We start from the raw sequence: 27,922 nt of genomic DNA, 5'->3' as shown, positions 1-27,922 counted from the left end.
TATATCCGGGTGTAAGTTTTTTATTTTAAAGGGGTGGGGGGATGGGATTGTCTAGAAGGGAAATAGAAAGACTTAAGACACTTTTTTTTTTCTGACAAGGTAGGGAAAACTCACCCATATTCGGAGGTGGCGGATGTCGTCCCTATGAAGCCAGAACCAAGTTGCTGCTGGGAATGCATGACTGTCTATAACATTCAATCTGTAAAGAATGATGGTGAGGAAGATTCCCTAGCAGATACTGAGCACGGTACAGCCGGTGATTCTGGAGTGGACATGGAGAATACCTCTGGACATTCTAGAGCAGACACGGAGCATGAAGCCATGGAAAAGGTGAGGGAACCCCCAGTTTATGAAGCGCAAACACCTGAACAGCCAACAGAGGCTGATCCGGCCAAGGAGGGGGAAGAAGACAACCGCCGATGCATTGAGGCTTTATTCCCTGTTGTAAGTATAATAAAACTGCACCAACTGTGTGAATATAACAAAGCAATATTTGGACTAAAAATGTGTTTTCTTCTTTGAATATGGGGGGGGGGGGGGGCAGACCCATTGATTTTGCACTACTGGCCAGATGCATTAGCGAGGAGATAAACCCAGGCTGCTGCTACCGCTGCAGACTGGTCGCCCTGTTTCAAAAGGAGGGATACAGTACCCAAAGTGCGCCTGTAGATGTTCCAAAGTTTACGGTGTTTGAAGTAAAGGGGGCAGACCTGTGTAAATTTCTGCAAAGGAAAGTGATGGAGCGTGCTGAGATGCAGAAACAACTCGGGGAAAAAGATGAGAATCAGAAAAAGTCAGAGTGAAGATCCAGTTTTTCTGTATATATGCAGCCTAATAAAAAAACCCCTTTCATTGTGGCAAAAGAGAGCAAAGTGTCATGACACGCCACGGGGATGTGTTAAAAGGGATTTATTATAATCCGCGGGAGGTTGGAAGTTTTGGGGGTGTTGAACCGCTATTTCAGGCAGCATCTAAGAGGGGGTATAAGCTGAGCAGAAATGAGGTGAAAGAGTGGTTGGATGATCAGGACGCATACAGAGTGCATAAACCGGTCAGGGTGCGCTTCAAAAGGAACAAGGTAATCATGGGTAATATTGATAAACAGTGGCAGGCAGATTTGGTAGATATGCAACAATATTTCAATTACAACATGGGCTATAAATATATTCTGACAGTGATAGACATCCTGTCTAAATACGCGTGGGTGGTGCCTCTGAAAGACAACGGTGGGACCGAGGTGGCAACTGCTTTTAAAAGCATTTTCAGAGGATCAGGGAAGGTCCCTCAGAAGCTGCAAACAGACAGGGGCAAGGAGTTTCTCAATAAAAAAGTGGGTGCTCTGTTAAAGCAACACGGAGTTCGCCATTTTGTCACCAACAACGAAGTGAAGGCGGCCATAGTGGAGAGGTTTAATAGAACTTTAAAGACCAGGATGTGGAGATATTTTACACACAATAACACTTTTAAGTATACGGATGTGTTACAAGACCTAGTCAAAAGTTATAACCATAGTCACCATAGAACTATTCAGACGCAGCCTGTAGATGTCAAACCCTCTAACGTGCTTACAGTGTGAAGGCACATGTATGGTGCGGTCCAGGGGTCTCCCAAAAAAGAAACACAAGTTCTGTTTAGAAAAGGGGACCGTGTGAGGGTCTCTAGAACAAAGGGGACATTTGAGAAGGGTTATGAACAGAATTTCACAGAAGAAATTTTTATTATAGAAGAGGTGGGGGGAAGGGGCAAGAGGCCCGTGTACCACCTGGTAGATTTTGATGGTGAACCGATCCTAGGAGGGTTTTACACGGAGGAGTTGCAGAAAGTGACTTGTTGGAAAGACATAACATACAAGATAGAGAAAATTATAAAAACCCGGACAAACAAGAAACAGAAGCAGATCTTAGTGAAGGGGAGGGGGTGGCCACCCAAATTTAACAGTTGGGTCCCGGATGAAGACATTGTTGAAAAGGATGGAAGATGACAGTTTTTACATCACGCTCCCCAGCAAAGCTTCTAAGAACCTATTTCCTGAAAACACCAGTTCGTCTTTCACTGTGCGCTTGTTTAAGCCTCTGGATTTGAGGGGGGAGTGGGAAGTGGGATTGGTAGAAATTCAGTACCCCTGCACCTGGTACACGATCAGTAAGCCACAGATGTACCAAATCTGTACCGAGACTACTAGAAATGAATTCCAGGTGAAGCAGGGCTATTATGAAGACGTTCGCCATATATTAGATGCCATGCAGACGGCTGTACGGAAACACTTCGACACACCACCCGATGTGCTTTTCCTTCATGACCAAACAACAGGGGAAACTATATTTGTCGGTTCGAGTGTTACACACTTCATTGTGGGTGATGAATTAGTGCTGCTGGGGACTCCCCCTAACACACTGTTCAAAAACATTCAACACACAACGGATATTACCAAAGGGTTTAATTCTCTGCACCTATATACCGATATCATAGAACACCAGCTGTGTCCCTTCTGCGCTGTGTTCCGATAAGAGGGAAAAGTCACGATTTTGTCACAGTCATCTATGATGAGCCCCACTACGTCCCCGTCAACAAACAGCATATCGAAATGATCCATGTAGAAATAAAGATGGATCAGAATCAACCCGTGTCATTCCGTTACGGCAAGGTCATTGTAAGGTTGCACTTACGACTGCGGAAAAAATGGTGATTGTGAAAGATTATGGGGACCCAGCACTGTTTTGGGGCTATTATCATTCACAGGCCGGTTACACTCTCCCTGGATTTCATGGTGCACCCGTTATTTATGGGTCAGGAGTTGGAGGGATTTTTCTGAGGCTTTTCCAAATTGCCGTACTGCTTTTTAAAAAAGGGGCGGACATTGTCAAGCCGCACTTGAAAACTGCAGCTTGCAATATTGCTCAAGATGTCGTGGGGCATGTGACATGTCAAGTTATGAATAAACTTGACCCGCAGGAGGGATCGGGCTTTCTTTATCTCAAAAGAAGGGGCAGACTTAAAAGAAAACAGTCTACTACACACAGGGGCCCCCAGGACCCGTTAAAAGAAGCCGCGAGGGCACCAAGAAGCAGAAGGCCCTGAGGAAGAGGGGAGGAAAGAGGAAGAAGAAGAGGACTCCTCACGGGGGACTCAAAGATGTTTTATAAGCAGCCATGGCATTCATCCACTGCGGCTTGGAAGAGTGTGTGAAGTCGGAGCTCGATCTGTTCCAGATAGCCCCAACACAAACTTGCATCGAGAAAAGCCTATATATCGAAGTCGCACCCCTATCAGCCCTTACAGGATCTGCGCCTCTAGAGTTCTATATAGCTGGTAATGGGGAAGATTACATTGATTTAAACAATACACTCATCTTTGTGAATTGCAAAATTACTCGAGAAGATGGCACAGACCTCCCTGCTGACTCTAGAGTGGCGCTGGTGAACTACCGATAGCATCCATATTCAGTCAGCTGGATGTGACCATCGGAGATCGGCTGATCCGCCAGAGCAATAATTGTTACCCCTATAGGGCAATGATTGAAACTCTGCTCAATTACAGAGGGGAAACCCTAGCCACACAATTTTCAGCAGGTGGCTTTTATAAGGATATGGCTGGCCAGCATGAGTCCACCATCTTAACAAACCCTGTCAACAAGGGGTTTGCCAAGACAGCAGAACTAATGGCTGAGAGCAGGGTGATAGACCTTTTAGGTCGTGTCCAAGCGGACCTCTTTTTTCAAGAAAAACTGCTGCTAAACAAAGTGGATGTGAAAATCAAACTAACCCGCAGCAGGGACACCTTCTGCTTGATGAGTGGTGCGGGAGACGGGACACGTTTTAAGTTCCAGATGGATTCAGCCTCTCTCTTTGTGAAAAAAGTGAGGGTGTCCCCGGGTGTCCGACTGGCCCATGCTGAAGCACTGATGACCTCCACAGCAAAATACCCTGTGGACCGTGTCAGCATGAAAGTGTTCAGTATCTCAGCAGGAGCCCTTGTAAGCAATCAAGACAACTTGTTTTTGGGACAGCTTCCCAAAATGGTGGTCATGGCTCTGGTGGAGAATGACACTTTCAGAGGCAGCTTCACCAAAAACCCTTTCCACTTTAAAGATTACAACATTAACATTGCAGCCCTATATGTGGATGGGGAGCAGATCCCCCCAAAACCCTTTCAGCCCGACATTGCCGCAGGGAACAACGTGAGAGAATACATGAGTTTGGTGCAAATGGTGGGGAAGCATCTTCAGGATAGACTGCTCCAAATAGATTGTGATGAGTATTGGAACGGGTACACTCTGTTTGCCTTTGACCTCTCTCCCAATCAGAAATGTGCAGACCATTACTCCCTGATCCAAATGGGGAACCTGAGAGCTGAAATACGCTTTGCAGCCGCACTCCCCCAAACGGTGAATTTGATCGTGTACGGGGTGTTTGATGTCATCGAGATCAACCAAAACTGCAACGTGCTCTTTGACTATATGTAACATGGATACTGTCCAGCTAACACGCGTCTTACTAGACATTCCTCACACCCGAAAAAGCTTCTTGAACGTCTTCCCCAGTGATCAGCTACCTGTTGAAAGGCTGTCCCAGAGGCCCGTCTCTTTAATGCTGTCTCACCAGTTTCTTCTTCTTTGTAAGGGGTGTCTTAGAGCTGCTCAGGGTTTTAATCAGGGACTGTTTTTTTCGCAGGACAGTGTTCTGCCGCTGTGACAGGGGGATGACACCTTTTAGCGTGTTTAAAGCTATCTCCCCGATAGCCTTTATTAAATCGTTTGGAGCAGCGCACAGAATAGCATTCCTTAGATGAGGGGGTGATTTGGAGATGAGTCTCAGGAGACTTCCGTTTCTTTTTAAGCTGGCTGATATGCTTCCTCCGTGCCAGGCTGACTCTCCTTAAAAGCCCCGCAGAGTTGAGCGTCAGCACCTTTTAATTCCCCCTCTTGTTTTTTTAATAACATAGTATACCGGGAGGTCTGGGGGGAACATCCCTGTAAGAAGTCTGTAAGATTCCGGTGTTGTTGCGTTTAAATCCACCATCAGGTAGCCGAAGGGCTTCCCTGTGGCATCTTCATAAGCCTCCATAGAAAAGGCCGCTTTCCCGGAGTACATCTGTCTGGCTAGAGTCGCTATTTGTAATTTATCTCTGGGTTTTTTAAATAACACCATGTACTTGGTGTTCAGATTGATGGTTCTGCTGCTCTTCCCCTGGCAGAATAGATTCTGCACGATGTAAATAATACTCAGATTTCTGTGATGAACGTATTTGGTGAAAGTGTTTTCGATTTCGCCGCTATTGGAGGCACGCACTATCAGATCATCCACAATGACAAGGTTTATTTTATTAAGAGGTAACAATTCATCATCATTCAAATTGGAGGGCAAACCCTCTACAAACTTTATAAAAGAATAGTGTCTGAGCAATTCTTCATACAATGGTTACCAGCATGCGGAAAACCACACAATATTTTCAGGCATGATAGAAAGCGTAGACTTTGCGTTAACAAGTAAATTTTTTATAAAATAGCTTTTTCAGCAATTGCTGGGTCCTGCCAGGATGGCCAAGAAAGGGTGACGCCACCTTGTATCCATTTTAATAACCGTAGGGCAGACTCTTAAACCCCTCCCTGAGCACTCGTTTGTCATAAACCACCTTCTGAGGTTTTTTAAGAAGTTTTGTTTTAATAATAAAGTTCTTTTTGTCTCTGACTATGCCTGGGTGACTCACCGTGATCTCACCCGGCTCAGAGCCAGAAACGTGCGTGAAAACCAAATCCTTTTCACTATTAGAGGCATTCAGAGTAACACCCTTAACTTTCAGACATGCTTCCCCTCCTGACACCTTGTATCTGTAAGTCTTAGGATCCGCAGAAACAAACTCCGTTATATACTGCTCCGCGGGAACCTCACTCATCAGCCGACCTAGATAGCATCCTAAGGGGGGATTAGAGTCACAGGGACGGCTCACAAAGATCATGGAATCAGTCTGTGAGTACAAGCACCTCTCTCCTAAACTTTCGATGAGAACGTGGAGTTCCAATCGCACATAAGCTGTGGTGAAAGCAGCTATGAACACATTTGTGTATCTGGGAGCTGTCAAACGCTCCTCAGCGTGCTTTCAAGACACCCATGCTACATTCTCGCTGATGAAACTGCAGGCTGTGGGCTCGTAATTCTCTGAAAATACCAGCTCAAAAAAACGGTTTGGATCTCTCACAATTTCGGTGTTTGGCAAGTTTGTTCTCTGAGCAAATTTACCCCATAGAGAATTGAGGAAAAGTTTAGCAATCTGGCGCTTTGCGGGGTTGTGGCAGATATGCTTGGTGCAGAGAAGGACACCTTTTTTGTAAAAATCAGCGACGTATTTGTCTTTATCAGCCTGTGTCACACACCAATCTGGGTAGCCAGAAGATTCCTGCTTCTGCCTGAGATGTCTTTTAATGTATTTTGCAGAGAGCTGCCTGCTTTTCCCCTCAAAATGCCAAACTTCAAAGATTTTCACAACCCTGTAGCCTTTGGCCAGAGCCGCGTGCAACTCCATGGTGACCCACGTGCCCGTCAGAGCCCTCTCCTCATTGGAGTGCCAACATGTTTCCTGTTGTTTTGTTTCAGCACAGGTCCTGCATAGTGTAAAAAACAGCTTCCCACCCACCCGGGATGGCAACACAGGGAAAAAAAGTCCTCTTGGGGGATAGACGTTAACCTTAGCCAACCCTAAATATTCTGTGAGAGGCGCAAAATTATTTTGAATGATCTCGGGGTGGCCTAGAGGGTACACCTTTGTCGCATTCACAAATGGGTACAGGGTGGTGAAATTGTAGTAGTGTATTTGCTCTCCTTCTCCAGCTTTGTAGTACAGGGTAATGGCGTTAGTCCGCCCCCCCAAAAGCACATCTCTAGGAATCAGAGGATCAGGAAAATCTGCTGCTTTAAGAAAAGCTTTCACATCCTTGTCAGTGTTCTTAAGATGGTTCCACTCATGCTCCCATATGCTCTCAACTTGAAACCCCATCCTTTTAAGGTCATCATACTTCTGCCTTGTAGCACAGTAAAGCTGGTCAAATGTTTTCCCTGCTAATCTATTGATTTTGTTAGGTTCATAACATTGTGGACAGCCGTGCCAATAGCAGCTGTTAAACTCAAAAGCTGTTTTCTTCCCATTCAGCACCGCAAACCCATCTAGGAAATACTTCCCAACCTTACGTTCCCGCCCCTTTAACGTGTGTTGGATTTGGATCTTTTCAGTGTGCTCCAAGTAGCAGAGCCACTGAATAGAAGAAGTTGAAAACCTCTTTGTTTCCCTGTGATAGTGGTCTGGAGGAGGAATGGCCACTGAGAGTGGTATCAGAAAATTAAACCTGTACATGGCTAAACAGACTCCCACCAATGTGAGATATTGTAAAGGGTCTATACTGAGACTGTCCTGGGCTGTCATGCTCACGATTTTGGTTCAGTACAACGTACAAGCCTGTTCCAGAATGTTCACATCTTGCTGGCAATAAAAAGTTAGTTCTTTTTGGAGATCAAAAGTTCTAGATTTGTTCTCCTCGTGCCATTTTAAGAAAGCCTCCCTTTCTTCGGGCATCATCAGGTCTACCCCATAGTATTTGGGATCTGGTAAAAGTCCCACATAAGACTGATTTTCCTTAGTGTTGAAAAAATGAGAAAAATAGCCCTTACTCTGGGAAAAACCTAGAGCTTTCGGCAGCTTAGAGAGGGCCATGGGAAGATGGTTCAACAAATCAATAAATTTTATGTCAAGACTTTTTATGTTCACGCACATTAGCTTTCCCCCTAAGGCTACCAGTTCAGGATCCAACCTCTCCTCAATCAGCTGCTTAACAATAAAGTAAGAATCGTAAGCCTTGGAGTTATGGGCAATGAAGGTAATGTGCTTAAACTGCTTTTGTGTGGTAATTGTGTTAACAAACTGATACACACATGTTTCACCCCTGAATTCCCAAGATTTACCACTGGCTCGCCATTTTTTATCTACCCCCAAGGCTTTAGCAAAAACATAATTGGGCCGGTGCACCCCACCTACGTTGTGTGCATTCAAAATCATAAAATATGTATTTTGACAAAATGCTGGGCTGTTTCAGAGGTTCTAAATAACACAGACTGTGGAAATCTTCAGCATCCTCCAGCTTCTCACCGCATTGTCTACATGCCCTCTCACAACACTCTTCAAACAGGTGCGTAACGTCCTTGTAAGAATTTTGTACACCATGCCCTGGAGGGACATGCTGTTTCATCTTGGGCCGCCAGCTCACCATGCCTCTTAAAACAAAAGTCGCTGCTACAATACAAGCAGCAATTGGAACATTTCTTAGGCGTTCCTAGGATCGTTTTACATTCTGCGGTGGAACACATTCTACAAAATTGAGAACAATAATGGTGATGGTTGTATAGGGTGTAACAATGCCTGCAATAATTCCTAGATCCAAAAAAATCTCTTAATGTGAAGAATGCCATAAAAATGATCACTATGTAAAAGCATAAAATGGGTCTCAGGATATTTCAGGGGCTGCTTTTTAAATATACTCCATCCCTTATCAGAACACAACACAACATGAACTTCACTTTTAAATGTTCCTCAGCTGTTGATATGTCACAGAGACCCACCTTTTTCTGATCAGACTATCCTAATTCGCTGTGTAATTTTCTAGCTGCCTCTAACAGGATGGCGGCAGAAGGATCCCTGCTCTTTTCATTACACCCATGAGCCCCGCCGCGAAGCATAGGTTGTTGTTGTAATCAGAAAAATCTACCAAAAAACGCCGTTTTTCCCCAATTATTGAACTGTAAGGGATAGACTTGACCTTACGGCGAGCACCGCCCCTCGGGGGCTTTGAAACAGTCACAATTGACCGTAGTGTGTCTGTGCTGAGTATTTCTCTATTGCTTTGCAGTATATTTACCACAAACTCCAGAAACTCATCTGCGTTGAGATGGTCCTTCTTTTTCTTAAATGAAAATAATGGATTTTGTAGACCTTCCCCCTGTAGGCGTATTTGAACAAAATCTCCCTCATCTATGCCACCGTTAAATTTCATCCCCCTCGTTAGCACCTCCAAGGCCTGTGCAAAGGAGCGCACATGTTCTAAATTTACAATGTGAAATTCCTCGCTGGTTACCAAAGACCTACGTAAATCTTTCATAGGGCCTCTGCCACCCCCTCGCACGTTCCACATAGACTTCGAGAGGCTGTGGGGGGCATTTGGAACCCCCAGCACCGCCTTTTCCTCCTCCACACCATCGGGGCTGTCGGAGACTTCGGGAGGTGATGGAGAGGCTGCACAACTCTCTTCTGCTCCCTCCCCAACCCCATTGGTGCTAGCAGAGCATGATTCCCCATCCTCCTCTCCCCCCACCTCATCAGCTTGAACAGACATCAGGTCTGGAGAGCCCCTTACCCCTTCAGAGACATTGTTGGGCAGAGCCCTCCCATACTGTATAGCGTGATCAGCACAAGCTGGGTACTTTGCATAATTTTTAATCAATTTGGTCTCATAGTTGTCAAACAGCTTGGAAATCTTGTTGGAGGCAACATCACGAGCCTCCTTGGCTTTCTTAATAAAATTATCTTTCTCTTTCAATTGTTGTGTGAGTTTGAAAAGAGATTCAGTGAATTCCATCCACTTTTTAGGCTGATAGCAGTCGCTTATTACTCCTCCTTCATTGGTTCTTGCACTGTCAGTTTTTCTCTTTTTAGGCTTAGGCCCCTTCTGGCTGTTGATAGACACAGAACGTTTCTTTTGAGGTGCATCATCACCCTGCAACAGCATAGCAGCTTGTGATGTTCCAGGTACAGCTTCTAGAAAACAAACATATAGATGTAGATCAAAAAACGTGCTGTGATCATGTAAAACTGTGCAATTGTATTGGACAAAAATACATTAAACTTGTACAGAAAGTTTTAAAAGATAATTATACTTTTAAAAACTAAATTATTTTTGTTAAATATGATTCCACAAAAAACCCTACAAGAATTGTAACCAATTGATAATACATATGGTAACTGATGCTGGGATAATTTTGCCAAACAGTTGGAAAAAGTTGGAAGCACCAACTATAGAAAATACCTGAAACGGCTGAAATAGACATCATGACAGTGGTTCTAAATGTTGAACCTATGCAGGAAGTGTTGGAGAGTTGGGCTCCTTTCTATGAATGGACCTTTTTCACAGAGTATTAAGGTGTGTCAATTGCAATCGCACTGTCTTGACATTTTTTCAGTGAATTATCTACCACGACCCCAAGATCTCTCTCTTGCTCAGTCTCTACCGGTTCACACCCCCATCAACTTGTATTTGTAGCTGGGATTCTTGGCCCCGATGTGCATTACTTTGCACTTGGCCACATTGAACCTCATCTGCCATGTTGTTGCCCACTCACCCAGCCTCAACAGATCCCTTTGGAGTGCCTCACAATCCTCTCTGGTTCTCACCATCCTGAACAATTTAGTATCATCTGCAAACCTGGCCACTTCGCTGCTTACTCCCGACTCCGGATCATTAATGAACAAGTTAAAGAGCATGAGTTGTATCGACACGCAATCTGATGCAACCTGCTGTTAAAGGGACGTGTTACACGTATAAGGTTAGCCGTGTTCAGTTTTAAGGCCATCATTTTATCCGTTGGGTATGTCTCCTCTCCAAACTATGTCCGCTTAGAACCGTTGCATCTCCACAATTCTCTAAATAACGTCTGTTGCAAAACACGCTTTCCCCAAACAATATGAAGCCTGCTACACCTGTGGTTGACCCTTCTTTCCCCCTTAGGAAACATCCGGCATTCCTTGAGGTGGGTGGATCCCTAGCCACCATCGGGGACTGTTACATCACTCCCCCATAAGGAAACATACGGCGTTTGTTTTTTGTGTGCACGTGCATGTGTGGGCAGGGCAGCTGTCACTTTGATGATGATAGGGGCCCCCTAGCTACTACTCATGGAGTTTCTGGTATTCAGGCAGGGAAGGAAGGTTGGTAGATGGGATTGTTGGAAGACAAGACGGGCCTATGGAACTACCTCATTGAAAAGTACTAGAGAACTATAGAAGGGAAGATTCCAGACTTTCCTAAACACATTTTGGCATCTAAATAGTTCAACATTATTTCATTCATACTGTACTGAGTACAAAAAAAATGACGTTAAAATGGCCCTAACTCAGCTCTGCAACCAATTTGTTCTAGAACAATCTTATAGTTTCTTCTGAAGTTAATGTGAGGTCATGGTATGAAGGACTTCCTAATCTGGCCTTCAGGAGTTCTACACGTTTGGTAATTATCACATCGAGATCCCTTTCGTCTCTGAAACACGCTGCTGTTCTTTAAGCTTGATTGTGTTATTTGATTATGTTTTGTGTATGTGCTGTGTTTAATAAATACCTCAAATAAAACACCTTTTTTAAAAAATTGGTCTCAGTTATTTTAGAGTCTTCCTCATGAAACTTACCTTGGTATATATAGGTTAGAAGATCCCTCTGTACCCTCTTTTGCCAGCCTTGTCTCTTATTAATTCCACACCCCAACTGAGACAGGTGGTCAGGGTGACAGTGTGCATGAAGGAGAGACAGGTGGGAAAGACTGCCAGTACTGTCATTTTCTCATCCATTCATGCACCTTCTTTTCCTTCACAGGAAAGATCCAAGTAGTCTGTCACGTTGGTCTGAAGTAGTAGAACAAAATAGGAGTTAAAGTGGAGAAAAGCTGCTGCAGAACTTATAAATGGAAGGATGGTATTACAGCAGCACTGGAGTGGGTAGGTGGGAACTACCTTTAATTACTTGGAAGTCACTGGTCACTCCTGAGTAAACCTCTCTCTGTCCATGGTCTATATATGATATGGTGTAAGGCATAAAGTATTATATGTAATGGGCTGACGTTAACAGCTGGTCAAAGCATAAAACTGATCTGAATGGAATCATGTTTCAGAACATATACCATCTTGTTCAAAAGACCTTACATACTCCTCATTTGAGAATCAAACAACTAACATATGGTCTTTTTCATGTACCTAATCTATAGTATAAGTGCTTGCAGGTTCCCCACTGCACAACTGGACCTGGCCTAGCTCCATATCTCTTCAGCTTCCTTTTCTTCCGTTCACTTATCAGCCAACCATTCTTTTACCTGTTCAGGTAGGTAGCCGTGTTGGTCTGAAGCAGTAGAACAAAGTTTGAGTTCGGTGGCACAAAATTTTATTCAAGATACGAGCTTCTGTGTGAAATATGTTTGCACACAAAAGCTTATACCTTGAATAAATTTTGTTGCTCTTAAAGGTGCCACTGGACTCAAACTTATCTGCTTCCTTCCATCTTCAGCTCCATTTGTTATTGGTTCACTTCATTTATACAACAATGGAGACCCAATGTAGCTTACATCATTCTCCTCCTCCATTTTATCATCACAACAACCCTGTGAGGTAATTCAGCTGAGAGAGACTGGCCAAAGTCATCCAGTGAGCTTCCATGACAGAGTCAGGATTCAAACCAGGGTATCCCAGATTCTGGTCTGATACTCTATGGCTTCCGGATTTTCCTCCTTCCATCCATATGTGAAATGTCTAGCCAACTTGCAAAAGTCATGCGGCAGGAAGTCATTAAGGTGAGTTGTGTGGTGGTCACTGTTGGGCCTAGCCAAGTTGTACAAGTTGTATGGAGGCGTCTTCTGGGCTCTAGTGAGTTGTGTGACATCAAGTCATAGCCACTGCCACTCCTTGTTGAGCTGCACAAACTGCATGGTACCAAATTGCCCAGTGACTGCAGTTAAGCTTGGCCCCAGTGTGGACTGGGAGACCAAAATAAGCCTAGAAATGGCTTTCCCTCTGCCTTTTATTGACAGAAACCAAGGTTTGAAGACTTGCAATGGTTACTTACCAACCTCCGCAATAGCCAATGAGTATCCATTCCTTAAAGGTAAAAGCACAGATGCTGCTTCTATTATTTAGAGGGAGGTTAACCCCCAGTTGTTGCTTTTGGGTTTTTTAAAAAAAGATTTCAGATTTTTCTGAAAATATGTCTGTTATCCCAACTGTGCTTTCGCCAAAGGCCAAAACAGCCCGCTCCTTCATGCTAACTTCTCTTGACAAAAACCAAGACTTGACAATGTTGTTACCTAGCAACTGGTACTGAGGACATAGATATTTTTTTTTAAAGCTGTGGCTACTTCTTTATAATTTTGGTGAGTTTTAAACCCTCATTTTGTTTATTTTTAATTTCAGATTTTTCTGCAGAACTGTTGTTTCTCTCAGGTTTATAGAACCAGCTGCCTTGTCTGTCTGCGACCCGACTCATTCGATGTAAGTATCCGCAGACATGGACAGGTTGAGAATTAGATATCTTGATTGATGATGAAAGTTGTTCTAAGGGACAGCTTTTGTGTACATCTGGGCATGTAACAGCCATGTGTAAAACCTCCCCCATGCTAGATTAAGCAATATATCTTCCATCATAAATGACTGCTCCAGTACTGTAAACATTTGAATAGCAACATTTGCAGTGATGCTCTAAAAGCTGGATCAGACAAATACACACATCCATCTCACCACAAGCTGGAGCTCAAGTTCTGGACAAGAATTTTTAGAAGCTGCCTTGTAGATGGATGCTTGCAGGGCTTGAATCTATGCATTTGTTTATACTGGTATGAATATGTCTGCTGAGTTGCTGCATAGGAGGGAAGTGGAATGGAGCTGTAGGTGCTCAGGAGATTCCAGCTTCTGAGCAGAGACGGAAGCTACTGAGATAATCAGGCTCTATGCCAACTCAGCACTAAGTTTCATTCTAGGCCTGCAAGGCAAAAAACTCAATTTGTCCCACTAATTCAGGAGGCTGTATCAACAAGCACACTGTAAACTACAGAAGAGAAACTTGATTGTTACAGAATTAATTCATACTTTGTGTAAATATATAAATATATGTATTGTTGATGTGATTGCAGATTTTCGACTGCTTTTAATTTTCTTTGATTCCTCCTTGATTTGCATAATGACAATTCTTCTCCAAGGGAGAAGTATAATAGTATCAGATCAGAATCTGGGATACCCTGGTTTGAATTCTCCAAGTTGCTTGGAGAAGAACTGCCATATTCAAGTTTCCCCAAACTAGTTCCTAGTTTAACAAAGTAGGAGTCAAGTATCACCTTTAAGACCAACAAAGTTTTATTAAGAATGTAATTCATGTGCTCTAAGCACATGAATCGGGTACATTGAGCAGAGCTACATATAGCTGGTAGTGGTTTGCATTCTAAATCACTACCTACCAGCTATATGTAGCTCTGCTCACTGTACCTGATTCCTCATCTGATGGTGTGCTTAGAGCACATGAAAGTTTACATTCTGAATAAAACTTTGTTGGTCTTAAAGGTGCAACAACTCCAACTTTGTATTCCCTTCTAGTTCTTTTGCATGTCCTGTTGGGGAGGGATGGTGGCTCAGTCGTAGAGCATCTGCTTGGGAAGCAGAAGGTCCCAGGTTCAATCCCTGGCATCTCCAAAAAAGGGTCCAGGCAAATAGGTGTGAAAAACCTCAGCTTGAGACCCTGGAGAGCTGCTGCCAGTCTGAGAAGACAATACTGACTTTGATGGACCAAGGGTCTGGTTCAGTATAAGGCAGCTTCATATGTTCTAATATATGTTCTAACTACCATAAAAAAGTTGGGCAAGATTTGTAGAAAGCACTATCTTTGCTTGACCCTTTGATGAACCCATGAGTTCCTCAGAAATCAGTCTCCCAAGAAATAGCAAAGCTTGTATGGGAGAGAGAAAGGAGAAGCAAGATCTTGTGCCTTCTGTCTTTGATTCTTAGGAATGTCTACTTCCAGGGAAGGCTTGGAGTTCTCCTAGAATTACAACTAATGTCCAGAAAAGCGATCAGTTCCCCTGGATAGCACCTCAGAGGATGGAGTCTATGGCATTATATCCTTCTGAGCTCCCTCCCAATTGGAGTTCCCAAACTCCAGCCCCTAGGGATGCCAGTCTCCAGCTGGAACCTAGGGATCCCATTATTACAGCTCCTCTCCAGACTACAGAGATCAGTTCCTCTACAGAAATTGATGCTTTGGAGGGTGTATTGTATTCCATTGAGGTCCCTGTTCTTCCCAGGCTCCATTCCCAAATATCCAGGAGTGTCTCTATCAGAATCTGGCACCCCGCCCCCCCATCCGCCACTGGTGGCCAGAACGGACCTGGTAACCCTACTTTCTAGGTTCTGCCCCCAAATCTCCAGAAATTTCCCAACTTGGGTTACTATCCCTATTTATTTCTGCTGCAATGAGAGTAAGTTTCATGGAAACCAGTGAAACTCCACTGAGGAGTAGGTGTGCACAGAAGAGCAGTCCAGATCTTACTTTTTGCCTAGCAGGGCATCTATCGCTTTAGCCTGACAGCCTAGTCCTCCCGTCACCCAACGCCTTTGCTTCCAATGCCAAGCAAGCCCGAAGCGAATGACGACACTAACAGAGACAAAAACCATCCTGAGCATGTGCAGAGTTACTTTCCGGCACACTCCATGAACTATAAAACAGCGCCTCCTCCTGCGTTCCGGAGCAGAGCATATGACTTCCAGAAATCAGGCTCCAGCTGCGAACGAGGATTACTAGGCGAGAAGGAAACCAGGAAGACCGGTGAGCCGAAAATGCCTGGTTGGAGCCTAGCCGGCGCGCGTTGCGGGACAGCCCCTCCGGTCTAAATGGTCTGGCGAAGAGTCCTCTGGCGGCGAGAGGGGCCTCTGCCTGCTTGCCAGTTCCTTCCGGCTGCACAGCAGAAGGGCCGGGGAAACGCAGCCGGGCCGGGTTCATGGCCTTCATTCGGAAGAGACGGCAGGAACAGCAGCTCTACTCCAAGGAGAGGTGGGTGAGGCGCCGAAGGCCCCTGGCAGGGAGGGGGTGCCTCTGCTCCCGTGGCTGCTTCGGCCGCAGTGCATGTTCTTCCTCTTCGTGGGCGAGGGGAGGGAGGCGGCCGCAACTCCACCGCTGTTCCGATGCCTTCTCCAAGAGAATGGGAGATGGATTAAAGTGTCCCCCACCCACATCGAGGGGGAAGGGTGGGGGTCCCCTTCGAAAACAGCCACCTTCGCTGCCCTATCAGGCCGGATTAACTGTCGCGAGGGAAAGGACGGAGGTGGGGGGGGGGGGCGGTCTCGTCTCGAGGCTTGCGTGGAAGCCGCCAGCCAGTCTTTGCATTTGTTTTGCAATGTGATGAATGCGTGCGAATGACACGGAAGTCGAGCGATTCTTTTCTTGGGGCACTGCGGTATATTTGACACCATCTGGACTCGCCTCTAGAATCCTCCGAAGCTTGTCTAACGCACTTAAGAGTGCAAGTCTCATCGTCTTCGGTTAGGCAAACCAAACTTAGAACCAAATGTTAGGGCGTCTAAAGCTCACGGAGGGCTGGCTACGAAGCGAAGCCGGCCAGGCTAATGATCCCAACCCTGCAACTTTATATCTGCTTAGAATCTTCTTCATGGTCTGGTTTACATGTCCAGTAGAGGAAGACGATGGTGTCCGTGCATATGGAGAAGTAGCATAGCAGGGAAGAAAGGACACGCACACCCTTCCTAGCCGTACTGTTCTTCTATTTGCAAGGAGCTTTAAATACATTTGGAACATTTCAGAATATGAGCCTGCATCCACCGTGTGGTGGAATCTATTGTGCATGTGTAAATTGACCAATAAAATGGGCTGTGTGAAGTGACTGATTTGTAGCAACCAACCTTTCATGAAACACTGAACATCTACCAAGAGTTAAACCAGCAACTTCCTGTGCCTTGGTTGATGTCTTGTTTAAATTGGGCCTGATATGGCTAGCCTTATTAAGCTTATTTTTTACTATTGTTTTAACCTATTTCAGCAGATAAAAAAATCAAAAGATATTTGAAGGTATGTAATGTTCCAGTATTTGTGACATTATTTTGGTTATGTGACTTAAATTTGTCCCTCCTTCAAGCCTCTTTTTGATATCAGGAACTGAAGCAGAGATAGGCAAAAACATTTTTAAACATGGACTTAGTGCATTTCCCTGACTGCAATTTTGGGGTTTAAGATCAGGAAGTCAGGGTAAAAATTTTAGCTTTGAAACAGATTTTGTGGTGCATTACTCCCTACCCCAATAATGAGGGAGGGCGGGGTATAAATAAAAACTTATTATTATTCTTAGTTATGTTCATTCCTCTCAGTAGTGAGTGTCTTTGTGGGTAGACTACCTTGATCTTCCATCTGGAATGTGTCTGAGAAACTGCCATAATTTTGTTCATATGAGTAATTGTAATGAGAGTCGCCATTTAAAGAAAGAGTGTGATGCAGAGGTCACATGTCCATTGTACAGATACATTTTCTGATGCAAGAAGAAAATCTCTCTATATCGGATGTGTTGAGCACTTGACTGCAAAGATCACATGGGGATGAGGCTCTGCAGATGGTTGAAGAAGCAGCTAGCCTGAAAAATGAATTATTAACAGCAAGCCATCCAGGATTTTTTTTTTAGCATTCATATTACCAGTACGTGTGTTGTGGATACTATTTGGTTTGCTTAGTGTTCTTCCCTGCTTTGACATAAAATTCCCTTACCTTCTCAAATGTAACAATCTGACAGGATAACAAACCTCTTACACTAAAAGGAAGGAGGTTCTTGACAGCTTTTAATCTTTGAAATGAAAGGAATGAAATGAAATGAAATGAAATGAAAGATGGTTGATGCCTAGCAATGAAAGTCATTACATGGTTCAAGATTCTGAGATTCTGTTTTTAGAAGCTTCTAATCCTGCTTGTCTTTGGGCTGAGTATTATGGAGGGGAGAGCTAAAGTGTTTAAGAATAATATACTTGAAATGAGCTCTACATATTTTAAACAGTAAAGTGTCTTGTGGATCTTATTAATCCATAGGATATTTTGTAAACCAGGTTTATATTACTTCAGAAGTTTGGGCTGAATTCAGATTTCATTATAAATTGTAATCAAACTCCAGTGGAACACAAATACTGTTTGTTTCCACACATCTCTTGCACTTCCCTCTTCCTCCAGTGTGTGATGCTTAATCGGACCCTTCCTGGTTTGATTTAAGTTCCAGCTCACCATTACATCCAAATGCAGGTGGGCTTAGCAAACAAAATAGGAGTCTAAACTTGGATTAAATTTCACTTTAATATGCCTGATTATGTTGAATAAACAAACGGATGTTCACCAAAGTCACCATAGTCAGGCATCATGGTAAATTGCAACTTGTTTAACTAGGAAGTCCTTGATCAAGCATTGCAGCCTGGTGTGGGGCTAGTCCCTGTTAAGCTAGTTATACTTCCCTAACCATAGCATCATAAAATGAAGACAGATTTTCTGTACTTTAGATACAAATTTTCTGCTGCCAGGCAAACTTTGTTGACATACTTTGCTGACATGCTTATGTTAACACATTTGCCACCTTCTAGATCCAGTGTAGATTTTTTCAGCCTTTGGCCTAGGTTTGAAACTGAACACCAAGCTTGATTAGGTGTTTTTGGCATAGTTTCTTAAAGACTGCCTGTATTTGCTTTTCAAAATGTAAGACTTCACTCTAGATTCGCTCTGCTGTCAGAAAATTGATGTTATTGTTACCATAAGGGCCAGCAGATCAGTATTCTTCACAGATGACTTCCTTTGGAACGGAAGGACTGGTTATTCCTGGCCCTATTCACGTTGAAAAATTTGGGAGTGATTTTGAATCAACGATAAGGCTTACCACTCAAACTATATACATCTGTCTTTACCATGGGATACTTGAAAAATAAGAGCTTTAGCCAATGCCATCCAGCAAGTGCTCCTATAATGTACTTTTCATTAATTTCAGTGAGAATGGTGCTTGCCCTTGGAAAGCCAAAGAAAATCTTTAAAAGCCCTGATGCATTGTCCTTTAATTGTCACTTGACACTCTGTAGACTGAGAAGCTGCCTGCTGCATTAAAAAAACAACCTGAATTTGTAATAGTTCACAGACCCACCAATGTCTGGTGTGGCCCCAGCAAACTCCTATCCAGTCCCACACTTTCTTGTAAACTACTCTTTGACTTTATTGGAAGTATACCTTGACCAGCATCTGATGAATAAATGTAGATGATCAAATACTTAGCTGTTGAATGAAAAATTGAAGAAGATGAAGTGAAGCAATTAAATTGAATAGATGCCATAAAAGGCTCATAATGCTAAAGCAGGCCTTTTCTCAATTTAGACAAGTTGAGGAATAGCAACTCTATTTGGAAGCAAACAGGATGGCCTGATCAGTTACAGATAGATACACTGAGAGGAAATTAAATGGCTATAAATACAGAAATCAGAGGGAAATATAGCAGCATGATTTCTAATTAGGACAGAGAGAACATAGTAATGCTTTGTTGATGCGCCTGTGCTTAGTGAGGGTGGTCTTTAGTGACACAAAGAATGAAGGCTTGCACACAGTAGTGTTAAAACCACTATATACAATTTATTTACACCTCCACTCTCCAATCCGACAGAATGCTCCGCTGCAACACCACCATACATATCCCACAGACAGTAAAGTGTCTGTACATTTATACATCAAGTCCAGCCAGGTAACCAATCAGCTTCCTGCTGAGTCATGCTGACATTGCTCAGGCTGATGCAATCTGGCAACCAGCCACCTTCTGTCACTTAGATGATCAACCTGGCAGTTCTGTTACTTTCACTTTCCCAGCATGTGCTAGAAACTGCTAGGCTTTGCTTATAACTGACATACTTATGGTCACCTTTAATAGTTTATAGATGTTTTCTTCTCATTATGTTGTCACAAAGGTGGATTATTTCTGTTACTTTATTTTGTTTTGTGACAGAGTAATTATTAATTCTTCAAATTCTTAATGCTGATACTAGCTACTGCTGTACTATAAAATGTTTATGTGCCTGTGCATAGATTTTGGGGAGGGGCACACTGATTGCTATTTTAACGCAACATCACAAGTACTTAGAACTGAGGATATAAATAAATATATAAAATATATGCTATATAATGACTGCTTCTGAAAGTTTTCCGATAATATGACTAATGATAGAGTAATACTTCTTGACAGACTGCATTTTTGAACTAGAAAAGCTTTAAAATGAGCTGGAAATGCTAAAACATAGGTGGGTTGAATGTTTATAATGAAATATTCTGCGGGGAAATTCTAGGGAATCTAATTTTCTTGCATCCCTACATAATGCTCAGCTTTCCATAATTATATATAAACAGGGAAAATGTTGGGGGAAATTGCAAATACACTGAAGGGTGTTACTGGTGTTAAGTAATGGTTCTGATGGTTTGAATTGCTGGTTGTATTAAACTCCAATGAAGTAAAGCTGGTTGACTGAGATTGCATTTAAAAGGCTTCTTTGGTTCTTGTAGCAATATACAGTATGTTGCTTTGATTCTTGTTCAGAAACTTGTATTTTGTTTGGTAGATAGTAGCTATTAGGGTTTACTGATAGACTAAACATCTCCATTACCATGCCAGTTTGGTCCTTAAAACAAATGATGTCTTGTGTAGTATGAATATGCACTCCCATAGTTGTTATAGCATCTGTGTTATACCATGAATGAAAGTTTAATTGGCAAAGCATCTGTATAGACTTCATTGTAGAAACACACATTGTACTAGATAGATGCAATAAATATTTTATCTAGGCTGTCATTGCAGGGTTAGATTAAAAGAAAACTGTAAGTTGTGTTCCTCAAATATTTGTGCTAGAACTTTGCATAGTGGCATGATAGGTTCTTTGGCTTGTACCTGTCAAAGATTACTTTTGGATTTAGTTCCTCTTTTGTTCCACAACAGTGTAATATGATGTGTAAAACAGTTGTTCCCTTAGCAGAAGTCTCCTTCCATGTATGGAAAGATGCCTTTGGCTCCAGCATGTAATCGCCTGTGTTTTCTTGTTTCACTAGAACTCTGAACCTGAAAACCAAGGGCTAGTTTTGATGTTATGGTTTGGCTGAATTCATTGCTTGCATTGTTTCAGAGTGTCTGAGCTGAGCTCAAGTATTTTGCACAGAAATATAGTCAGCTGTAGTCCTTGTGTGCATATATCCTCACTAGCAGGCATACAGACCCAGCTTTGGATGTTTTGAGCAAGTGTGAAAAGAGGAAGTGCATGTCATATCCTCTGCCTCAGTTGTTGACATCAAATGTTTTTCTCATCTTTCCTCTTCTAATAAAAGGCAAGTGAAGAACCAGAAATAACTAACCTAATGTACTAAATTAATAATTACTAGGTAATAAAAAATGGCATACAGTACAGGCAGAGAGTTACTAGGATACCATTCTGTGTGATAGAATTCTTATCCTCCCAGGGAGAAAATTACACTATCAAATAATTGAAGAAATCTCATTACTGTGTACCTGGAGCTCTGAAGAACCAGTTCATTTAGCCAGTGGACTGGTCATCCACAGATAACAGGCAATTGTTATTTTTGTTTCTTTTAACAAGTGCAATATTCATACCCAGGGAAAGTTATTCCATAGATATAAAAGCCCTTTTTGTCTTGGCAACACGGAGCTCTCCTTTTGCTTGAGGGTGCACTCCATCAACTTTCGGCCTATCACACCATCAATCAAGAGTACTTGCATGCCATTGGTTGAGTCCGCTTCTCTCTCCCACCCAAGTGGCTGTTGCTAGCCAGTCAAGCTGGTTCTGTCAGTAAAAGGCAACCAACCTTGGTTCTGGAAGTTTATGGCTCTCCCTACTCTCCTGTTGACTGAGCCACCTGTTGCACTGCTTCACAGAGGAAAGAGAGAAACCCTTCCTTCTCTTGGCTGAGGGAGGAGGAAGGAAACAGCCAGCGTTAGCCTTCCTTTGATTGGCTGAGGGAGAAGGAGGGAAAGAGCCAGATAAAGCCTTCCCTTGATTGATTGAGGGCTGCTCCTTATCCTCTTCTGGAAGGGAAACAGAGACAGGGGGGAAATGGTGTCCCGTAGCAGCAGACCAGATACAGAGAGAGAAATAGGGAGGGAAAGTGAGAGACAGAGCAAGATTGAAGTCCTGTGTTTAAGACAACAATGTTATCAGAGAGAGAGAGTTGGTCTAGAAGGTATTACTGAAGACCTCTGAGAGAGAACTCATTGGGGCCAGTCCTTACTTGGGCTGCTTCTAGTTCCAGGTTGGTGAGAAATCCATGGATATTTTGTGGTGGAGTTTGAGGATGGTATAGTAGCTAGGGCTTCAGAGTGGGGCCTACCAGACCCAGGTTCTTGCTGTGGAAGCTGACTGGGTGATTTTGGACCAGTCAGACTTTCAGTCTAACCTGCTTCACAGGGTTGTTGTGTGGATCAAAGGGGAGCGGAGAGAAGAATGATGTAGCTGCTTTGGTAGCCCCCACTGTGGAGAAAGACTGTCCTTTTCCTAGGTAGAGGCTGCAGGGAAGAGGGAGGCAATGGAACGCTGAAGTCAGAGGGGCAGATAAAGGGAAGGCGATAGAGTTGCCAACTCCAGGTTAGAAAATTCCTGGAGATTTGAGGGGTGAAGCCTGGAGAGGGTGGGGTTTGAGAAGAGGTGGGACCTTAGACAGGAACAATGCCATAGACTCCACCATCCAAACCAGCCATTTCATCCTGGGGAACCACTGTTGACAATCTCCAGGTAAGGGCTGGAGATCTGCTCTCCAGAATTACAACTGCTCTCCCTTGAGGTGGAGGGGAGTGAATGCCTTCACTTGGCTGGGTGGAAAGACAACAGAGGGGGGCACTCTCCCAGAACCTCTTTCTAGAACCCATTGTATTTTGTTCACAATGGGCCTTATTCCTAGTTAACTATAACTTGACTTGCATCGTCTTTTTGTACAACCAATTTCTCATAAGAATAGCTGTGAACATATGGCAAACCAGATTAATAACCATGGTTACCAGGCATGGCCTGGCAACTGGCAGGACACAATTATGTCACTTCTGGCACAACCCAGAAACACTGGCATCACCGGTGCAAGGTAGGCACTTCCAGGTCATGCTGGAAGTGATACCACATAGCGGCAAAGATTCTGCTCCCCCCCCACCTCCATTTGCCAGTGTGCTCCTGCCCATCAACCAGATGAGTATCAGCACAGTAGGCATCAGAAATAATTACCAGGAGTTTGCCTGCCATTAGTGAACACTTGGTCAACCTAATAATCGGCCTATAATCTTTTTGAAAAGTTAAGGTACAAAAGTCAAAGAAGCAAGCAGATATTTGCCAAGTCCAAACTAACAGCACACTTCTCTTATTTTCTCATTCAAGACACTGATAGTTTGATCTCCCAAACTGATGGGGAGTTGAATCACTTGGATTGGATTGAAAACAGTAGTTTAAAAAAACACCCCATTTTGATGGGATCCAGTTCCAGTTAAATGTGCTTAGAGCTTATTTATTTATTATTTATTTATTACTTTAGATTTTTATCCTGTCCTCTGCAAGCAGACTCAGGGCAGCTAACAACAGTTATCTGTAATTACAACTTGAAACTAATAAAATACAATTTAAAACACTTTATGGTGCTGATTTAACTTCATTATAGGTGGGATCTTTCTTTCTTCTGACGGCAATCCTATGATCATAATTCCTCAGCAGTGTGGAGTGGCAGTCTTCTCCCGGTTTAGATGTTGAAAGCCTGTCGAAATAGTTCAGTTTTGCAAGCCCTGCGGAATTGAGAAAGATCCCTTATGGATCCTTATGGATCCTGCACCAGGGCTCCTGGTGCTGCCACTGAGAAGGCCCTAGCCCATGTAGAACACAGTCTGTCCTCCCTTGGTCCGGGGATGGACAGTAGATTTTGTGACCCTGAACACAGTGCTCTCTGGGGAACATACGGAGAAAGGCAGTCCCGTAGATATGCAGGCCCCTGGCCATATAGGTCAATACCAACACCTTGAAATGGACTCGAAACACAATAGATAGCCAGTGCAGCTCTTTCAGTGCTGGTCAAATGTGCTCCCATTGAGGGAGCCCCATTAACAGCCGTGCTGCAGTGTTCTGCACTAGCTGTAGTTTCCGAGCCAGGGTCAAGGGTAGCCCCATGTAGAGAGCATTACAGTGATCTATTCTCTAGGTGACCGTAGCATGGATCACCATTGCTAAGTCGTCATGTTTCAGAAAAGGGGCCAGCTGCCGTACCTGCCGAAGATGAAAAAAGGTGGATTTGGTAGTGGCTGCTACTGGACCTCCATTGTCAGGGAGGACTCCAGGAGCACTCCCAAGCTCTTGACTTTAGGGGCCAATATCAGTGGCACCCTATCAAGAGCTGGCAAAGGGATCTCCCTTCCTGGGCCCCCCTGGCTCAGATAGAGAATCTCCATCTTTGTTGGATGCAGCTTCAACCGACTCAGCCTGAGCCAAGATGCTACAGCTTGAAGGGCCAGGTCTAGATTATTCAGGGTACAGTTGGACTGGCCACCCATCAATAGATAGAGCTGGGTGTCATCCACATATTGGTGACATCCCAGCCCATACCTCCTGACAATCTGGGCATGGGGGCGCATATAGATGTTAAATAACATTGGGAACAACTGCTCCCTGTGGCACACCACATATAAGTGGGTGTCTTCAGAATGATTCTTTCCCTATCACCACCCGTTGTCCCCGACCTTTGAGAAAAGAGGCCATCCATTGCAAGGTGAACCTTTGGATCCCCATGTCGGCGAGGCGGCTAGACAGTAGCTGATGGTCAACCGTGTCAAATGCGGCTGAAAGATCTAATAATAGAGCTACTACTTTAATTTCATTTTAATCCAAGTGATGAAACTCTTGTCTGTGGCCCATATCCCTGGAGCTATGGAAGGAAGCCTCTGGAAGCCTAATATGGATCAGATCTGCATCACTGACTGAAGGTGAGTAGTGAACCATTTTCCCCTGATTGGAAATATCCCCTTGCTATTTTAAGTCCTGACTGAGCCCCGTGGTGCAGAGTGGTAAAGTTGCAGTATTGCAGTCCGAGCTCTCTGCTCATGACCTGAGTTTGATCCCGACAGAAGCTGGGTTCAGGTAGCTGGCTCAAGGTTGACTCAGCCTTCCATCCTTCCAAGGTTGGTAAAATGGGCACCCAGCTTGCTGGGGGGAAAGTGTAGATGACTGGGGAAGGCAATGGCAAACCACCCCATAAAAGGTTTGCCGTGAAAACATCGTGATGCGACGTCACCCCAGAGTCTGAAACAACTGGTGCTTGCACAGGGGACTACCTTTACCTTTTTATTTTAAGTCCTAGGACCTTCCATTTCACCGTTGCTTTGAGAATTAGCCAATATATGGTTACTGCTATTTAGCATTAAATGTTTAGCCTGTTTGTCCAAATTAAACTATCAAAATTGTGATACAGTTCAGCTTTCCGCGATAATCTGATGCGATAAATTTCCTTTTTAAAATCTTGTATGCTTATAATGAAGAGTAAAAAATAACATGGTTAATTGGATTTGCTTGTGTCCTTCATAAAGTTTATATCTGGTACTTAGCATTACATTTTATTGCACATATGGCCCAGCCTGACAAAGTAATATTTATGTTAGATCCAGTCCTTCTAACAAATGTGTTCGTCACCTCTGCCCTAGAGATTTGGGAAATCCCTAAAGCGTTGCTGCAGTGCTGTGACATCACTTCTGGGTACATAACCAGAAGTAACTAAGCAGTGTTGTGTGCTGCAGTGTTACTTGGGGTATAAAATTACAGGTTTTGAAATAGATAAATGACAGAAAAATTTTACTTCATTAATTTTAACTATTGTTGCATAGCACATTCAAAGAAGATTGGGTCATACCTTCATGGTTACCATCTTAAAAAGGCATGTAAGAAAGGCAAAAGTTTTGCATTGAAATTGGGAAGGTGACATGGTTTTGTCATATTTTCCACATAGGGAGAATAGGTGCTGTATGTATACTTAACAGGAAATAGACTATAATGGAACATTGGTAGAAATGAATAGCTGGACAGGGAGACCTATTGGATTGGAGGCCTATTCCTTCTGTAGTTGAGAGGGAAAAAGTGGCCAAATACATGCACTCAAATTTTATAAATTTTTACTACCTGTTGTTGATAAATGGTGGGAATCAGTGATAGGCTATCATAAAGCCTGCATGTAATAGTGAACTTCTTTAAAGTGCAGGATCCAACTGTTTCCTGCTGGTTCTATTTGATTGGCCTTTCTTTCCCCCTTCCTTGATAAAACTGTGGTATGCTTAAAACGAAAAAGACAGTGAGGTTGTTTATAGGCACTTGCCTTACTTGCTGCTAAATAAGTTGTTGGAGTTACCAGTGTGAACGTAGAGGACACAATGCTTATATTAGGCATGGCAGCCTCATGCTCTGCTGGATTGGATTCTTTGTGGCACTGGAGCATGGTATTTTCAAAGGCATACTTTCATATTTGGAAACTCTGTTCAAAACTGCTGACTAGTCATGACCATCAGTTTAGAGGCAGCGGAAGGTATCTATTCTGGCATTGAAGGTTGACTTTTTTTTTTCTTTTTCGGCATTGTTAACTTAATATGTTTTGCAAAATAAAGTGTTAGAGACCTACACAGTTAGAACAGCTACCAACTAATAGTTATGAATGGGTTGGGTATAGAGGATTTAGTTAGGCCCAATTTTTATTTCTAACATAGCTCCTTGTGAATAATAATTATGTTATTCAAAGTTAAATTTGCCACTTAGTCCTATGCATGTTCACGTGGAAGCTTCCAAAAACATATTGCTGCCCCAGATTCCCAAATACTTACACTGATTAGTAGTAGATACATAAACAAAAGAAGGCACTCCACACAATACTACTGGTTATTTTAGCTTATCTTAGTTCGTGCTGATATGAGTGTAAGTCAGTTTGAACATGCTGTTTTTAGAAAGTGAGTTGAAATATTTTAACACATAATGACAGATCAGTTACATATATGGCAGAGTTGTGGCTTCAATGTGTTTGAGGTATTTAATTCTCCAAATAGTGTTCTGCAAGCCTGAAATGCACTTGAGGATTTCTCATGGGTAGTCATACATTGTGCTTGTATCTGTAGCAACTGAAATCTTTAGTTTCTCATGATAAAATCTGTGGAATGCCCTTATCTGGTACTGAATAAGGCAATATGTGGATTTCTGTGGTGATCAAATGACCTAAAAATGAGCAGAGGATCTGGTATCCTCTTTAGTGAATAAAGTACATATTTTCAAAGGGTTTTGGTAAAATGTAAAGTAGTTCTGTGGGATTATATGTATAGCAGTCGCTTGACAGAATTTGATCCCTTTAAAATACTTTTATTGTTTCAGGTTTTCCTTGTTGCTCCTTAATCTTGAGGAGTACTACTTTGAACAGCATACTGCGAACCACATTCTGAAGAAAAATGGCACAGATAGAAGGTATACTACCACATCTTTAAAACTGAGATAACTCTGGAAATATGATTGTGCTTCAATTTAAATTCTGCAATGGTATTTTTGTTCCCTTGAAATCTAAGGAAAATCAGGGGATCATTGAAAATCTGCTCAAAATCTGTGATATTTGAACCTGATGAAATAAACCAGCCCATTATTAAGGTAAGTAATTTACCAGAATACAATAGCCAATTTATTTTAGAAGGGGGAAAAGAAAACAATTCTTATTTCTGTACATTCATACAGATCCCTTTGAGAGACTGCATTAAAATAGAAGCACCTGAAGAAAATGAGAGAAACCTGTTTACAGGGTATGTCATCTTGGAGCTGTCTAAGGGTTTTGCAAGGTTATTTTATTAGTGCAATAACTAGTTTTCAAATTTGCCTTTTAGGATAACCCCTGGAACAATTTCTATTATATCAAATCAGGTAAGAGATGCACATTCCACTTCTCAGCTAAAAATAATGTAAATGCCTTTATATGGTGGGAATAATGTCTTGCATTTTACCAGCTTTTCCACTGGTTCAAGAGAGAACATAGGTGATCTTGCCCAGTTCTTCCCCTCACTGCAGCCTTTGTCCTGCACAGTTTCTTGTACGCACAGATCCAC

At 43.0% G+C, this 27,922-nt stretch overlaps 2 protein-coding genes across 2 annotated transcripts in view; both read left to right on the top strand.

Moving 5' to 3' along the window:
• Positions 1-3,586: 3,586 nt before the first annotated feature.
• On the top strand, positions 3,587-4,462 carry LOC132575527 (uncharacterized protein F54H12.2-like). Its single transcript, XM_060244341.1, has one exon. It carries the CDS (start codon positions 3,587-3,589, stop codon positions 4,460-4,462), a length of 876 nt encoding a protein of 291 aa, XP_060100324.1.
• Positions 4,463-15,519: 11,057 nt separating this feature from the next.
• Positions 15,520-27,922, top strand: part of NSMAF (neutral sphingomyelinase activation associated factor) — a 50,059-nt gene continuing 37,656 nt past the window's right edge. Inside the window, exons 1-5 of the mRNA XM_060243732.1 lie at positions 15,520-15,825; positions 27,207-27,296; positions 27,395-27,473; positions 27,558-27,622; positions 27,704-27,740. Coding sequence (XP_060099715.1) covers positions 15,773-15,825; positions 27,207-27,296; positions 27,395-27,473; positions 27,558-27,622; positions 27,704-27,740 — 324 coding nt within the window. The 5' untranslated portion in view covers positions 15,520-15,772. The remainder of the gene's footprint in view (positions 15,826-27,206; positions 27,297-27,394; positions 27,474-27,557; positions 27,623-27,703; positions 27,741-27,922) is intronic.

Source organism: Heteronotia binoei, chromosome 7, assembly GCF_032191835.1.
Source record: "Heteronotia binoei isolate CCM8104 ecotype False Entrance Well chromosome 7, APGP_CSIRO_Hbin_v1, whole genome shotgun sequence".
NCBI lineage: Eukaryota > Metazoa > Chordata > Lepidosauria > Squamata > Gekkonidae > Heteronotia > Heteronotia binoei.
This window is presented reverse-complemented; position numbering and strand designations above follow the sequence as displayed.